General features: G+C 58.3%; 1 protein-coding gene across 1 annotated transcript in view; it reads right to left on the bottom strand.

Moving 5' to 3' along the window:
- Positions 1-631: 631 nt before the first annotated feature.
- Positions 632-15,762, bottom strand: part of TMEM214 (transmembrane protein 214) — a 16,026-nt gene continuing 895 nt past the window's right edge. Inside the window, exons 2-17 of the mRNA XM_010565911.1 lie at positions 15,380-15,649; positions 13,015-13,165; positions 11,642-11,776; positions 9,896-9,978; positions 9,014-9,119; positions 7,825-7,906; positions 5,910-6,011; positions 5,659-5,800; positions 4,843-4,934; positions 4,666-4,714; positions 3,976-4,089; positions 3,521-3,638; positions 2,967-3,063; positions 2,535-2,703; positions 1,725-1,876; positions 632-1,216 (exon numbers count right to left, since the gene is read on the bottom strand). Coding sequence (XP_010564213.1) covers positions 1,090-1,216; positions 1,725-1,876; positions 2,535-2,703; positions 2,967-3,063; positions 3,521-3,638; positions 3,976-4,089; positions 4,666-4,714; positions 4,843-4,934; positions 5,659-5,800; positions 5,910-6,011; positions 7,825-7,906; positions 9,014-9,119; positions 9,896-9,978; positions 11,642-11,776; positions 13,015-13,165; positions 15,380-15,649 — 1,989 coding nt within the window. The 3' untranslated portion in view covers positions 632-1,089. The remainder of the gene's footprint in view (positions 1,217-1,724; positions 1,877-2,534; positions 2,704-2,966; positions 3,064-3,520; positions 3,639-3,975; positions 4,090-4,665; positions 4,715-4,842; positions 4,935-5,658; positions 5,801-5,909; positions 6,012-7,824; positions 7,907-9,013; positions 9,120-9,895; positions 9,979-11,641; positions 11,777-13,014; positions 13,166-15,379; positions 15,650-15,762) is intronic.

Here is a 15,762-nt window from a genome sequence, read left to right as displayed (position 1 = left end):
CCGGCCCGCCACGCCGCTTAGCAACAACAACGCGCACGCCCATTGGCCCACCGCTCCCTAGCAACGTACCCGCCCGTTGGACGGCGCCTCGGCAACGAGAGCCCTAGCGCGGTTAGGGCCGCGCCCCCATCTGACCACGCCCCCACCAAAGCTGACCACGCCCCGTTTACCGCACCCTTCGCCGGGCTACGCGCGCGCCGCTGCGTGCACATATTACGTCAAAACACACGAATGGATAACCATGTACGCACACACTCGTGTGTGTGTCGTCACACCTCCAGCCCTCGCCGCGCCAGACAAAACTGGAGGATGCAGGTATCGATCCCCCTGACTCTCGCATGCTAAGCGAGCGCTCTACCATCTGAGCTAATCCCCCCCCCCCCGCCCCCCCCCTTGCCGCCAGCGACCCCCCTACACCGGCCCGGGACGCAGAGGGAGAGGGGGGGCCCCCGGGACCAGAGGGGGATCTACCCCGGCCCAGCTCCATTGTAGGAGTGCAGGCAGCTGCCTGCGCAGGCAACACAGCCCTGGAGGGGGCATGGGGTGCTTATCAGCAACGGAAATTATGGCAATTATAGCGGTTCCCCCCCACCCCAAATGGTTCTGCATAGCCCCCCACCCCACAGGCACCTTTAGTAAGAAGGAACAAAAAGCACTAATTAAAAATAAAATGAAATAAAAAAATCAGTGTGGTTCATTCACCCATGGGAAGGGGGAGGGTGTGTGGGTGTGGGGCGGGGAGACATCCAGGTGTCCAACTCTGATCCTTTGATGCTTCAGAGCAGATGCACTTGCAGGCAAAAGCATGAAGGTACAGGGATCACAGATGCGGTTAAGACCTAGAGCAGGGACAGTGGAACAGGGAAAGCCAAAGCTGTGGGAAAAGCTGGACCTGTGTTTCCCAGGAAAAAACAAAACAAAACAAAAAAAACCTCCCCTGTAAGCCCCAATTTGAGCCCAAAGTCCCCATATGCATCTCCCTCGGCATCCCCATCCTGCGGCCAGCGCCAAGTTGCGCTGAAGATATTCCTCGGTGGCTGGAACATCGGGAGATGGCACAACCGTGTCCCCACTCCTCCAGAAAGCAGATCAGTGTCCAGAAATCATAGCCAAGGCCCAGTTTTTGACGGCTAGGGTTGTGTTTTGCAGGTAAATCCAAGAAGAATAGGTAAAGCTTATCAGGTGTTCTCTCATGCAGTCCCACGACACTTCTCCACTGGAAAAGCGAGGAGAACAGGTTACAGGCAGGGAACCCGCTGTCTACAGGGCAGGCAGACCTGCAGGCAGCAACAGCAACACAGCCCCAGCATTACAAGCCCAGGAGGGAAACGGGAGCCCCTCGAGCTGGCAGCGGTGCCCACTCACATGGGTGAGCGTACCCAGCCTTTAGCAGGTGCAGAATTCAGGGTGGCTGCTGGTTCTGCGGCAGAGGCACCTGCCTGCGCTGCCCACAGGGCAAACGCTGCTCCCACAGGGGTACAAGCTCTCTGGGGGACTGCAGGTCACTCACACCAGCCACAGTGCCACGTCCCAGCCCCTCTGCCCCAGCAGGATCAGGAACCACCCCCAGCCAGGACAGGGAGACTCTGCTGCTGTACTGAGGAACTGACCCCCCCCACCGGCAGCCACGGGGCAGCACTGGGCTTGGAGATCATCCCCAGGGGAAGCAGAGAAACACCGGAGCCTGCAGCACCGGGGGGCTCGAGGAGAGCAGAGATGCTCACTTGCAGGAGTCCACACAGTGCTTCCAGCCCCGCTCAAGCGCTGCGGCCACGCACTCCAGCAGTGGCAGCAGACAGCTTTGCACCAGGAAGAGCAGCAGCTCTCTGATGCACTCGGCGAAGTGCAGCAGGGAATCCGGGACCCGGGACTGGAGCTGCAGGGGCAGAGAGAGCCGGCGCAGGTTTAACACCAACCTCCCCTTCAAGTGCTGGGCTTGTGTACCCCAAGGAGCCCGATGCCTGGGTTACCCGTGAATGAGGCTCTGCCAAACCAGGCAGTCCCACTCCCTCCCCTTTCCACGCTCTCCCTCCACGGTCTGGCATCACCAAGCCCTCCCCACATTCACCGCTTGGCTTGGGCACAGCACGTCTCCACCAAACAGCACAGACACAGTACCCACGCTGCTTGCTCTGTGGGACGCTAAAGTCACCCCTCTTCCACCAAACTGATGATTTTCAGGAAACTAGTGAGCTATCTTTGAGACCCCTCCCTTTTAGACCTGACAGTCATTGGTGGCAGCTGGAAGGCAGCCAGGGTGAGCAGTAGCCATGGGGGAAGAACAGCATCAGAGACGGGCTGCAGTGCCTCCCTGTCCCCAGGCTCACCAGCACCGGCAGGCTTGAGCCAATGGCCGGGGCAGCACCGACAGTGTTGTTGCCCTCCTCCTTTGGGCCTCTCCCCCCACCTCCTGCCCTTGGTGTTGCCACCTGGCAGGCACCCCCGACATGGGCTCTTCAGTCTCACAAGCCCCCACAGGCTGCGGCCACGCTGGCATTCCTCATCTCTCCAGGCAGCTGGGACATCCTTCTTACCCACTCAATGAACCAGGGCAGGCTGTCGTGGATCCAGGAGAGCAGGGCAGAACACTGCTCGCACACATACAGGGCCACCTCACCACTCTTCACCCAGAGCAGCTCCAGCTGCGGCTGCAGGACTGCTGCCACTTGGGAGCCATAGACCGGCAGGCTCCTCTCCAGCCACCTGGAAGAGAGCAAGTGCTGGCTGAGGGCAGCGCTGGCTGCCCCAGCACCACCAGTGGAGCCATGGGGGCACGTAGGTACCTGGAGCTGCTGCCACAGGCCAAGAGAAGAGAACTCAAGAGCAGAGCTGAAAGCCCTTTCAGGCAGAGCTGGAGAACACATTCCCAGCAGAGAGTGCTCCCTACAGAGATCGCTTTGTGCTGCAAGAACAGCTCCACACCCACGCAGACACACATGCTGCCATCCAGCACCGCTGCCACTGACCTGTACCCTTCAAGGCAGCAGTGGGAGACCTTCTGCCAGGCTTGCTGCGAGGCCAGCAGGATGCCAGAGGAACGAAGCAGGTGAGCAGAAGAGGAGGCTGGAAGACACAAGAGCCATTCCCTGAGCAAACCTTTGGCTGGGTCTGCAGGAGCTGCGCGCTCAGTCTGTCCCCGAGGCCTCTCTCTGGGGATGCACAGCTTGAGCTTGTCTGCAAAACATCTCAGAAGATGCTCCAAGATGGGACAAAGAGGGGCAGAAACTCCCAATCAGAGAGAAAACTTGGGTTAGGGCAGCCCTGGGTGAAACCCTCGCGAGGGGACATGCAGGGGGTCTGTCTGCAGCCTGCTGAGAACATCCAGCCCAACGCAGCCCATGTACCCCCCCCAAGCACCCCCCATTTAAAGACAGACCAATGGGGCCACCGTGCTTGAGGGCGGCCAGTGACACAGACTCAGGGGTGCAGAGGGGCTTCACTCAGGAGAATGGCAAAGTTAATGTCCTGCAAGGACAAGCCTCCGCATCTCGCAGAGCCATGAACAAAGATGCCGCCTTACCCTGGAAGGAGCCGTGTGTACGGACATCGTGCAGGACGAAGCCAGCTGCGAAGACCAGGAGGACGAGCAGCAGCCGCGACCAGGGGAAGCCCCGGCCCTTCATCTTGCGCAGCAGCTCCTGGATAAGTGGGAGGATGAGGCCCCGTTGCCATGTGGCTCCCGAGGCCGGGGAGGTACCTGTGCGGCCGTGGCACCCTCCGGCAGCACGCTGCCACGCTCGCAGCTGCTCTCACCACCCACCCCCGGCTTCCCAGTGGAAACCAGTGTCATTTGCCAAGCAGCTGGTAGGATGGACAAAGGCCAGCACCATCTGTCCTCAGCGTGTCCTGCAGATGTGCCACTGCGGGGCCCACAGCCTGGCGCGTGCCGGTGGCAGGAGAGGCCAACCACAACCCCGAAATCTGGCTGCCAGCTGACACCAGGCACCACCCATCCCAGCCCTGCCCAGGGCTGACCTTGCAGGCAGCATCGCAGGTGGCCACGTCCTGGTCACTGTTGGGTCCTCTCGCCACCAGCTCCTCGTTCGTTACTTTGAATGAGCGAACCGTTTCCTGCAGCGACTGACGCACCTTGGGGAAAGCAAGAGCTGTGTCATGGCACCAAGCACCCTGAGCCGGCAGCACTGCACGCCCACACAACCCAGCACCGCAGGGGCTGCAGGAGGGAGCAGAGGGAGAGGAGACGGGAAGGGTAGAAAGACTGAGGACCTACAGGATGATCAGGCTGTGGGGACACCTCCAAGGCTCCTGCACACAGGAGCAGGAGCTGCGCTGCTTCTCTAGGGACACTGAGCCATGGCCAGCGTGACCTCCCCACTCATCACAGCTCCAGAACAGTGAGGCCTAATGGGGACTGAATCCAGAATATCTGAGTCTTGATGCAGCACGTAGAGGGAAAGGGGCTCTCCTCTCTATCAGTGAGCAGATAAATGCCCTGACTGTGGGCAGCATGTTGCCTGTTCCCAGGACAAAGTGCTGGCTCTCAAGCCTGGCAGACAGACACTCACACCAGTGGACCCAGCTGAGCTGCCAGTGTGCTGGAGCAGTGCCAGGTGGGCACAGACAGGTCCCACAGGGACCTCCTGCAGCAGCACAGGTATGTTGTCTCCCCACTCCATGCAACTCCTTTCCACAGCTCATTCCTACCTTCTTGCTGCTGCTGTCCCAGGACTCCAGCAGATGGTTCAGAAGCAAACTATGGGGGGAAAGAGAACACAGGGCTCAGTCAGGAGCTCCGAGAAGCAACTTAACACACTACTAAATGCTAGCAGGTTGGTGCTGGCCCTGCTCAGAGCAGCGGGCAGGCGGCAGGTGCAAACCGACCTGGACTGAGAGAGGTGCTTGGTGTACAGCTGCCTCCAGACGCTGAAGGTCAGGGGGTCCAGGCTCAGGCACTGGCTCATGGAGGTCAGGAGCTGGGAAGAGACCGCACACCACATCATCACACCCAATCCTGGCCCCCAGTGTGACACATGCACCAAACTGAGTGACATCGGACACACCGTGCCCTAGGCTGTAGGCTGGTGCAGCCGACTATCCCCCAAACCTGCCGGCTCGCTGCTCTTATCCCAGCCAGCTCCTGGGGCACCAAACTCACAGGCCCGGCATTCCCAGACCTTGGGTGTGGGCGGCAGAAACCCTGGCCCATGATCACTGTCCTTGCTTTGTGATGGCCTGCGATCACCATCCTTGCCTCATGACAGCATGTGTCTGGCCTGCTGCCGCTATGTGGGCTCTCCCCAAGCCTCCCTCCCCAGGCAGCTGGGGGACCACTGAAACCAACCCGTCCTCCAGCACCTCACAGGCCAGCTGGGCTGGGTGCTGACCTGACGCTCACCGCTTCTGGGAAGGTCCCACTCCCTCTTTTACAGGGACACACTCCCACCTGCCCATTCAGCCTCCAACACGGGGGAGCCAAGCCCGCAATGAGAGGTGGCCAGCACCCAGCCATGCCGGGGAACCTGGCCAGTGGATGGCAGAGCCCCAGCCCCCACCACAGCGGGTTGGGCAGGGAGGAACGGACCTGCTCAGCTGTCCCTCCTTGCTGGTGCACTAGGGCTGCCCTGAGCCACGCAGCGACAGGCTGGGACTGGGGGTCCCGCGGAACCAACAGCCACGGGTCCCCTGCTCAGGGCTCACCTCTTTCTTCATGCCAGGAGGGCAGTTTGGTGTAGCTCGGGAGAGGAAGGAGGGGAAGTAGGTGTGCAGCGCTGTCTCCGGCTTCGCGCCGAACGCCAGCACCTTCAAGCGAGGGTAGAGCCGCCGCAGCTGCTCCTGCAGGCTGAGGGGAGATGGCACCAGGGCTGCAGAGAGTGGTCAGCGGGGCGACCAGGCTGTTCGGCCCACAGTGCAGCCCATGCTGGGGTGTGCTGGGGGGGGTGCCAGCATACCTGGGCGGCAGCGAGTTGTTGGGCATGAAGGCAAAGTCCAGGAGGGGGAAAAAATCCTTGGGTCCAATCATACCGAAGCCTTTGGTCAGGTTTGGGTGCATCCTGCGCAGCAGAAACAAGCCCCATGAGCCGTGACAGACATGCTGGTGGACGAACGCAGCCCTGGAGGGAAGGGCCGCCCTTGCCCCGGCACTGGCAGTTTCCCTTCAGCGGGACACACTGATCAGGTACACATGGGCAGTTTCTGGCCACCACAGTCATCTGCCTTCGCTGCTACTCAGAGATGCCCTGCACAGTCAGCAGGCAGCTCCGGCACTCCAGGGGCCGTATTCCATCCCGGCAGTAGCCGGCCAGACAGGATGGATGCAGGCAGCTGCCTCCACACCCCTGGGAGAAGGCAGGCGGCCTCAGGGGCTGAGAGGAGACAGCCCCCCCCCCACCCCAGGCCACAGCAGCCAAGCAGCCCCCTGGCCCTTGGTGCTCTTGGTGTTCCCACACTCCCACTGCGGCCCCATTGCCAAAGCACACAGAGGAAAAAAAAGCAGTTTGTGTAAGCTGCTTCCAGTGACCCGAGCGAGAGGCAGCGTTGGCACCCGCTACTGGTGTCAGGCACAAGGGATCATGTGGTCTTTCTCCCCTCCCCGAGAAGCTGCAGACAACAGAGGTTTGGCAGGCCTGTGGCTGTGGTTGCTGGTAAATTAAATGTAGTCAGAGAAGAGAAACCAGATTGTGGAAAACTAATTAAATAAAGTTTCAGAAAGATCAGGATGAACTGTGAAGTTTGGCTTGATGCATCTCCATAAAGTGCCCAGCACAACCAAATGCAACATTCTTGTTACAGTGAAGTTGTAAAAAGAACCCCTTAAATAAAAGCTCTTGAACCCTTAGGAAGGGCAGTGGATGTCCCTCAGTGCTCACCACAAAACCACTCCTGACCTTTCCCATTTACGTGTCAGCTATCTGCGCTGTGCGGCACCAGACTTTATTCCACACCAGGCGCTGGAACTGCTGCAGTAACGTCCAGCTTCCTTACACCATGCTGAGGCGGCGATGCCAGAGATGGCGGCTGCCTTCACCGGCGCAAAGGCCAACAGAGCTGCCTATCCCGACCCTCAGCCAAACGCCACCTCCCTTCTTGCAGGGAAAAGCTCATCTGCCTGCAATGGCTGATGCTGCAGGCACCTCTTGCTGCAGCTGGGAACCCCAACGCACCTGTGCACCGCAAGAGCTGGCAGCAATGGGGACCCTGCTCCTGTGAGTGCCATCCCTCCGGGCATGGACACCACCTGCACTCAGAGTGGAGCCGTGGTCCCCCAGGCACACTGGGCAGGCGATGAGGTGGGCAGGCACTGGAGAAGCCTGTTCCTGGCACAGGGTCACACCAGCGCTGCTGTGGCCTCGAGCTGCAGCACCAGAGCAGCCTGTCCTGCCGCCCCAGCCAGAGCCAAGGGGCAGCTCAGCTGCTCGCCTGCCCCGGGGAGGTGACCGGGGCTGGCCGGGGAAGGGCTCTGCTTCCCCTCCACCATCAGCACCTTCCCCCCCCCATTTTAGGAAAGGCACCAGCAGGGCCAGAGAGGAAACCTGTGCAGAAATCCAGTGTTTCTATAGAGCCATAGTGGAACCAGCAGCCATCGAAGCACCAGAGGCGGTCAGGAGGCACTGCAAATGCTGTCTGGACACCCAACACAACAGGCAGCCACCAAAGATCAGGGACAAACTAACCTGCATGGCAAGCCCACCGCTGCAGGCTCTCCAGGTCACACCCACCCACTCACTCGCACTCTTACACACACATGCTTAGGTTTTCTACACCAGCACAATGCAGACACAAAGTCACAGCACACCCAGCAGCCCAGGCAGGCTTTTATTCCTCTGAACGAAGATACCCTGATAATGAAAGCGAGGTATAACTCACATCAGCAGACGGTCCAGGTAGGCAACGGCGTATGGGGAGAGAGACTTGATCCCAAGCACCGGGAGCATGACACCGAGCCACACTGCAGGAGAGAGGCAGTGGTCAGATCAGGGAGCAGGAGGGCTCCTGCCATGCCTCCACACCCCAGGCAACACCGAGCACTCCCCAGCTGCGCTGCGCGCTCCTTCCATCAGCACAAGCGCTTCTTGGGTCCGCAAGTGGCAACTGAAAAGCAGAGGAACGCTCGGGTGCCAGGACCACAGCTATATTTAAACCCAGGACAAACCATCACCTCATTCCCCCACTCAAAACGCCCAGCAGGCAAACAGACACAGACATATCCCTCAGGAAGGGCTCCAGGGCAGCCACGCTACATTGGCTGCTCTCAGAGGAATGGCAGAGCAGCACACTCCCTGTCTTTCCAGGCAGGATGGTTCCTCCTGGGATCCAGCGGTTTCCCTGTCCCTGCCAGGGGAAGATGCTCTCCAGAGACAATATGCCATAAGGACAGTTTCTATCATTGCAGAGGGGCCGCTGAGGCTGGGCACGAGATCTGAACTCACCCTTCTGTAAGCAACCTGCTTCTTGTGACATCTCCAGCTTCCCTGAAAATAATTAACCACTTCACACAGCTCTACAATGTCACCACTCTAAACATTGAGTATTTCTGCCTCTATAAACACACTTCAGCGCAAGTAGCTCCCCTTCTGCGGTGGTGACTAGTCTTTAACATATATGGCCAAGGAATGAAGGCACACATGAGGCGTAACGAGCCGTTGGGACCAGTGAGCAGCAACACGCCAGTCAGCAAACCCCGAGCCAGCCCCACCACAGCGTGGGGGACACCACCACTCAATTGGACTCAATCTTGAGGGTCTTTTCCAACCTAAATGATTCTGTGATTCTGCTCCCAAATGAGCATCTGACAGGCCTGGTATGCCCTCACTGGGAGGCACCCGCAGCAGCTGCAGACAAACCAGTTCCCAGGTGTCCCCCCGGAGCCGTTTGCCCCCGGGCCCCCCCCAAGCGCTGCAGCCCCCTCTCCAGCATTTCAGCAGTGTGAGGGCGCGTTTTGAAGCGGACCATGTGCCCGAGCGGTAACACCAGTGGGAGTGGACATGCACAGGCAGTACCGGGGGCCGCCCCCTCGGCGGGGACGGGGGCCCAGCCTGCCACTCCCGGCTCTCACCTTTCAGGCCCTCATGGAGGTCTGTGAATCCGGCCTGTCCCAGTGCCCAGAGGACGGTAAGGCATTTTGCTGGCCTGTTCTGCTGGGACCGTAACACCTCCAAGTACTGGGGTGAAGACAAGCCATGTTAGTTGAGAAGATCCTCAGCCTGTCCCACCCCAATGTTGCTGTGTCACCTCGTGGGTCCACCAGTGCCGCAGGACCACAGCAGCTCCACTGGGCCCTGGGCTGCCCAGCCTGGCAGGGAGCAGCCCCCGGCGTGGGGTAGAGCCCCTGGCCCCCCAGGAGGGACCCTCAGCACCAGGCAAGGCCAAGGAGCAGTGCTGGCTGGTGGCAGGCAGAACCCCAAACCCCAGCCCTGGGGAAGCAGAGCTGCCGGCACCACATGGTGCTGGACAGCAGCCGAGCTGCAGCCACCATCACCCTCTCGGCCACTTGCTTCGAAGGAGCTGGACCCCAGAAACCCTCATTCCTGTCCCACGGCTGCCTGACCGCTGAGCACAGCCAAGGGCGGACATGTTCTGCTCCCTCTGAGAGCAGTAGAGCACAGAGCGTGCAGCAGAGAGGGAGCGCGACCTTTGGACAAGGTCTTTAAAGAAAAGACACCACAGGACACTGGTGCTTACAGCAGCTCCAGCACATCTGGGGAGGAGGGCAGATACTGGAGGTACCAGTCCCTCTGCATGGGTTACAAGCACAGGGAGGCACAAGGGCTTCATGAGTGGGACAACCCCAACAGGTCCCAAAGGGCTTCCAATTAACGGGGACAGATGTTCATTGTCCGGCTGCACTGGGGGATCGTCAGGGCGGGAGGAGGAGCAGCACCGCTGGGTTTACTGCATCTGCCAGGAAAGCGCCTGCAAACCCAGGTATCCAGCTCACCTTGCCTAGGTTCATCGTGGCGATTTTGGGCCTGTCCAGAAGCACTGCCTGGATGCAGATCCTGTACCCATGCAAAGACTCCCCTGAAAGAGAGCACAGAAGGGGCCTTCTCAGCCATGGGCCGCTTCACATGCCTCCCTCCCCCGTGATACTCCCAGAAGGCAGGGGGGGCTGACGACCCCCTCTGCACAGACCTGCCCTGTTCACTGGCTAATGAGCTCTGGGCACGAGCCCCACCACAGCAGCATGGGTCTTGCTCTCTCCTCGGCTGCCCCTGACCCATCCTCTGCCTAGGACCCCCCACTGCAGGGCTCCAGCCCACAGAAGCAGGACAGACCCCACAGACCCTCAGAAACCCACCAGCAGCTTCCTAAAGCTCCCCCCCAGCAGGAAGGCATGGTCACAGCCCCAAGTCTGGGAGCTTCCAAGGGCTCGTTTCCCCTTGTTCATGTTCAAAAGAGAGGCAGGGTTCAGGGGACCCCCGTGGTTCTCAGGTGCCGTCCAGAGAACCCATCCCCCGGGATGGGTGGCTTGGCCATGGCAGGGGCTGGCTGCCCCCCACCGCAGGGGCTGGCTCCCTCCAGGCCAGTCCTGCTCTCCGGCACAGTCCCACTGCTGCCACGACCCTCCCCTGGGGTGCACACGGCTTTCACGCCTGATGCACCAGCCACACCAGCCCACAACACAGTCAGGCTGATGGAAGGGCAGCGGTGGTGGCAGAAGAGGCCAGCACAGCCACAGCACCAGGTGGAGCCCCTCAGTCCTCCCTGGCACAGACCGACCCCACGGTAGCTCTGCTGATAGCCAAGCATCTTCCCAAATGACGTATGAACGTGACTCCCAGAGCAAAGCAGCACCTTGGCCATTTGCTAACAACTATTTTGTGCTACTCCTCTCCCATTGTTTTTATCAGCCAGGCAGGTTTTGTGATGGAAACAAACCGCACGTGGGGTTACCGGCCATTGAGTGCAGGAAACAGCGGAGCCGGGGGCTGGGAACTGGCGGTACCTGGGTGCTGCTTCTAAAGCTGCCGGCAGCTGCTGGCATGGCAGAGGATGTATGGAAACAGGTATTTAGGGTTTGTGTCTGTACTCTGCTGAAAGCAGCAGGCTACTGCCAATGTTCAGGATGCCGCTTCTGGCTGCCCGAAGACCCAGCCAACACTGCTGGGCATCTGCGTGCTCTGCTCAGGGGGTAGAAACAGCCACCTGCTCCCCGCACGGCAGCTCAGACAGGACCCCTCACTTCGCAGGAAACACCCTTACTGCGGCACAGCAACAAAACAACTTTTACCAAGTTTCATAAGGCCAAATGGCCCCATTTTAAAAGCTACAGCAACACACGCCACAATGCGAAAGCCCTCGCAAAGGCATTTTCCACCATGCACCCTTTGGTCTGCAATTCTCCCCTTGACAGCACCATGCTGGGCTCATACCTTACACCCAGCTATGCCTGCTCTGGCTCCTCCAGCCCCAAACCTCACAGCCTCAACAGCATTTTGCATCACACCGACGAGCCACCTGGGCAGGAACAGCCCCTCATGGCACACAAGATGCACAGAAGGAGTTTTCCACTTCACTTTCTCCACAGAGGAATTCAGAAGAGCTCTTAAAACAGGCGACAAGGAGCAGCAGCATCCCCACGGTCAGAAAACCTCAGCACCAGACTGCCTTGTAGAAGAACTGCCACACTAATGGAGCACAACGGGTGTGTCGGTGCCCCAGACCTGCACCAACCGCATCTTACCTGGGGTTTTATCCAGCTCCTGTAGCATGGTATAAATACAGTGGTCGAAGAATAGCTCCAGCACACTGGATGACCTTCCCAGCAGGGTTCTGATGATGTTCTTCAGCTCCTTGCTCACGCGGCAGTACGGATAGTCTGGAGGCAACACAGGAGTAGGAAGAGTTTAGCAAGCGCCAGTTTGTGAGACTTTTAGCTGCAGCTGCAAGGAGAAGCTGACCCAGTGTGCAAGGTGGTCGCAGAGAAGCAACTTGTTCTCATACACCACACGGTCAACAAGTGGCTTCTTTCTCAGTCATTCTACATTAGATGCATCTATTTCAGCAATAAAGGATTGCTTTCTGTTAAATGTTGATACTGCAGGATGTACACAGGTGTTGAGAAGATATTCTGCTCTTTTACCCACTGCCACCCCTAGCAACAAGTGCTCAAAGCAAGTTTAGACCAACAGGTCACGGATGAAAGGGAAACCCAGCCAGAACATCCCTTTTAAAGATGAGTGCAGATACCCGCAAGTAGATTCCTGAATTCCACAATAGTAGGTACAGGTCATGGGTCCTTACAGAGAAGGGGTGACTAGGGAAAGTCTCTAATTTGCCAACTGTATACACAATTCCATTGTCTTTGTAGTCAAGGCAAGTCAACTGTAGTGATATCACAGAATCAAGCAAACAATCCCCATTTTATTTGTTGAATAAAGAACACCAGTCTTGTGCCTTTTCTATTACCAAGTTTCCTAAGACAGTTTTGGCACAGAAAAAACCAGCTGTTTGGAAGGGGGGAAAAAAACAAAGAAAAACCCAAACGTCTCAGTTTGCAGGGAACGAGCCTGGACTGTGGGACAGGCTTGAACTGATTTGTCTCAGGTGAAAACAGGAGATTTTTTTCCCTTTCACGTCTGTGACTGTTTTGGTCCTGTCTGCTCTGATGTTTCTAAAACCTGCCTCTTTAGTGAGCTGTCCTTTAACCTGCACTCTTAAGAAACCTGCACAAAAGAAACCTGGCAAAGAATAGAGCACTGAACTCCTTCAAGTCTTCCTGCTGGGACCAAGACAGTTGGACTTGATGATCTTAAGGGTCTCTTCCAACCTAAATAATTCTCTAAGATTGCCTGGGGGGGGACAGGAGGGGATCAGTCAGCGGCTTCTTCTTCCTGGGCACTGTCCCACACCACACCCTGTGCCCGTCTGCCCCATCACCCCACCGCTCAGCTCCGCGTCGTTTTAAGGACCATGCTGAGCTGGCCCAGATGCAGAGAAGCACCTGCCCCACACACCCCACGGCTCTGCACACCTCTGTGAACACAAGGCCACTCCAGAGTGAAGCTCCAGGGTGCAGCCTCCCCCCAGCAGTGGGGCAGGTTAAACACCACTGACCGTGGGGGTGCTGGCTGAGCGTGGGGTCACTCCTGGGTGCCTGCAGCTTGTAGTTGAGATAGCTGGCCAGGTCCTTCACCCAGACGGAGGGGTTCTCGGGGAACACGCTCTGGCTTTTATCCAGCTCCTTCTGCAGATCTGCCAAGTCGAGCTGGAAGTGACAGACAGACAAGTTCAACTCAGGATGTGCAGAACTACTCAAAAAGCACAGAAAGAAGCTCCTAAGGGGCTGCTGGGCACAGAGTGGAATGCTCCCCACCTTCATCCTGAGAACACTGCCCTTCCCACATGGAAACAGCCCCCCCCCAATTCACCACCTGCTAATGCAAATGGGAAACAGCATTTTGTTTTGTACTGGAAACACATTTTCTTCAGATTAGCAAAGACCACTACCGGGGAATAACAAAACCCACATGGGGAACTGCAGGCACCTGGCACCAAAGGGGCTGCAGAAAGCCCCAGAGCCAACAGAGATGTCAGAAGGACAGGCTGCACTGGCACAGCTGCAGGAATGAGCTCTTCTCCTTCCTCAGAGCCCTGCTCCACCTTCCCGTCGGCGCCGGCACGCCAGCCGCAGCTCTGCCGCTCTGTGCTCCCACATGCCCTGCGGCAAGCGTTGCCTGGGGCTAGGCGGCTCTGTGCAAACTGCCAAGGAGCACGCCGGCATCGTCAAAGGCTCGCTCTGGGCAGGAGACAGCTCAAGGCTGCTGCTCGGGGAGGATCAGCCCAGTGTTATCCCAGTGTGGCTGGGTTGTGTGAGCACCATCAGGCAACCCTGCACCCACAGTTCTCCAAGAAGAAAATAGCCAGGATCATCAAGACCTACCCAATTAACAACCTGCAACCAACAAACCACGAGTACAGAGAGCAGCTCACATCCCTTCACCTTCCTCCGCCTGTGCTATTTGTCATGAAACATGCTTATTGTCTGCTTTTAAATTCACAATTATCTTCAAGCTCGCAGGGAGAGATACCCTATCTACACTTCAGGGAATTTAGGAGATGCAGCAAGACTAACGGCTGTTTGAAGTTTTGCAGAGTCTAACATTTCAGTACACAGCGGATTTCAGCCATAGCACGTTACTAAATCTGAGTTGGTCACCTTTTGTTGCATGTTTATTTCAGCAACCATATTGAAAAGAGGAATAAGAAAAAAATAGCTGCTGCTATGTCAAAAAACGAAATGACGCTGTCAGCAAAGCTGACAGAGCAACAGTCACACAATGGCATTTGTCACTGCTGAGCTGTGCAGAGCAGTTACAGGGCAACCACGCTTCAGCCCCAGGCCGCTCTCCCTGAGGAATATCTGCCCCGACACACACAGAAGTAACACATTAATTTGATCCGAGCTGTCTCCATGTGCAAAAGCTGGATGTGGAGAATCGCTTGTGCCCAGTGGAGCGGAGGAAACCCCCCACCCCTGCCGCAGGGGAGATCAGAGGTGCTCAGGGCACGAACAAGACCCAACACTCAAGTGAAAGTGAGGAGCTGGGTGGGCAACCACTGCGGGAGAGCCCTGCCGGGCAGACGCTTTCCCAGCAGACATGTTACCTCAACAGAGAGTCAATTTGGGGTTCCCTTCTAAAATGCATCCATGCTCAGACACCACAAGAACAGGCGGGAGGAAGACAAACGAGTTCTACAGATTCATCTAAAATGCAGGGAGCGTGAGCTGCAGAAATGGCTCCCCAGGGCCTCAGCCGGTCAGACAGGGAGGGGGTTTCACCAAGGACATTTTCTCAGGATTCCTCCCAGACAGCAGACAGGGAGTGGGTGAAGAAAGAAACCAGAAATTCCCTTCCAGCCACCTCCTGCTGTTCTGTCTCCTGCCTACAGCAAAAGTACAACTTCAAGCACGAGACAGATCTCCCAGGCCAGCCTGGTGCTCGCCAAAGCACCGAGCACCATCTGTTCTGCTCCCACAGCGAACGCGACCACCCTGGGCCGCAGCCAGAGGCAGGCAGGAGCGCTCATCCCTGCAAGAAGGCAGGGGCACGTTAATGAGCCTGGGGGGATCTCCCAGCAGAGAGGTGGTGGGGGGCGGGAGCTGGCCTCCTCCTCCAGAGGTGTGATGAACCCGTGCTGTAAGCCTGAACCAAAACAGGGCACTGTACTCTTTCTGCTGCTCCCTTCTACAAGATTTAACAACACCCTGAGCGCCCAGGCTCTCACTCCCAAAGTGGTGGAGAGCACAGGCTGCTGGAATGCCAGCCAGGGAACAGCATCCTGAGCTTTGGTGCTGCTGCGTTGGTGTGGGTCAGGAGTGAACTGGGAACTCTCAGGCCTGCAGGAACAGGGTGGCGTGGGGATGAGCAGCCCACAGGCAGGGCACCCACGAGGGCACAGCCTGGCCATGCACACTCACGGTTCTCAGGGCTTCTTCCAGCGAGCGGCATTTGCCAGGCTTGACGCTGGCATCGTTCGCCGACAGCTTCTTCGCACTCTTGCCCGCATGCTGCTTCCGGTGTGGCGGCTCGGGTGCCGACGCGGGAGGGACCTGCTCCTTGTTCTGCTTCTTCAGTGTCCGCTCGAAGCCCAGCTCGAAGATGGTGTCGGAGGTAGCGATGGGAGCTGGAACCCGGGGGAAAGGGGAAAAGGTGGCCGAGGGCTCCGCCGACAGGACCGACGCGGCGCACTAGCAGTCCCCGGGCCCGACGGGCAAACCGGGACTGAGCCCCAGCGCGGGGGTGGGGGATGGATCGGGCCCGCCCCGGGTCCTGCCACCGGGCCCCGGGCTCCGCTCGCCCA

Source organism: Haliaeetus leucocephalus, unplaced genomic scaffold (genome assembly GCF_000737465.1).
Source record: "Haliaeetus leucocephalus isolate CR32 unplaced genomic scaffold, Haliaeetus_leucocephalus-4.0 Scaffold197, whole genome shotgun sequence".
NCBI classification, from domain to species: Eukaryota; Metazoa; Chordata; class Aves; order Accipitriformes; family Accipitridae; genus Haliaeetus; species Haliaeetus leucocephalus.
The sequence above is the reverse complement of the archived record's forward strand: the minus strand, read 5'-3'. Positions and strand labels throughout refer to the sequence as shown.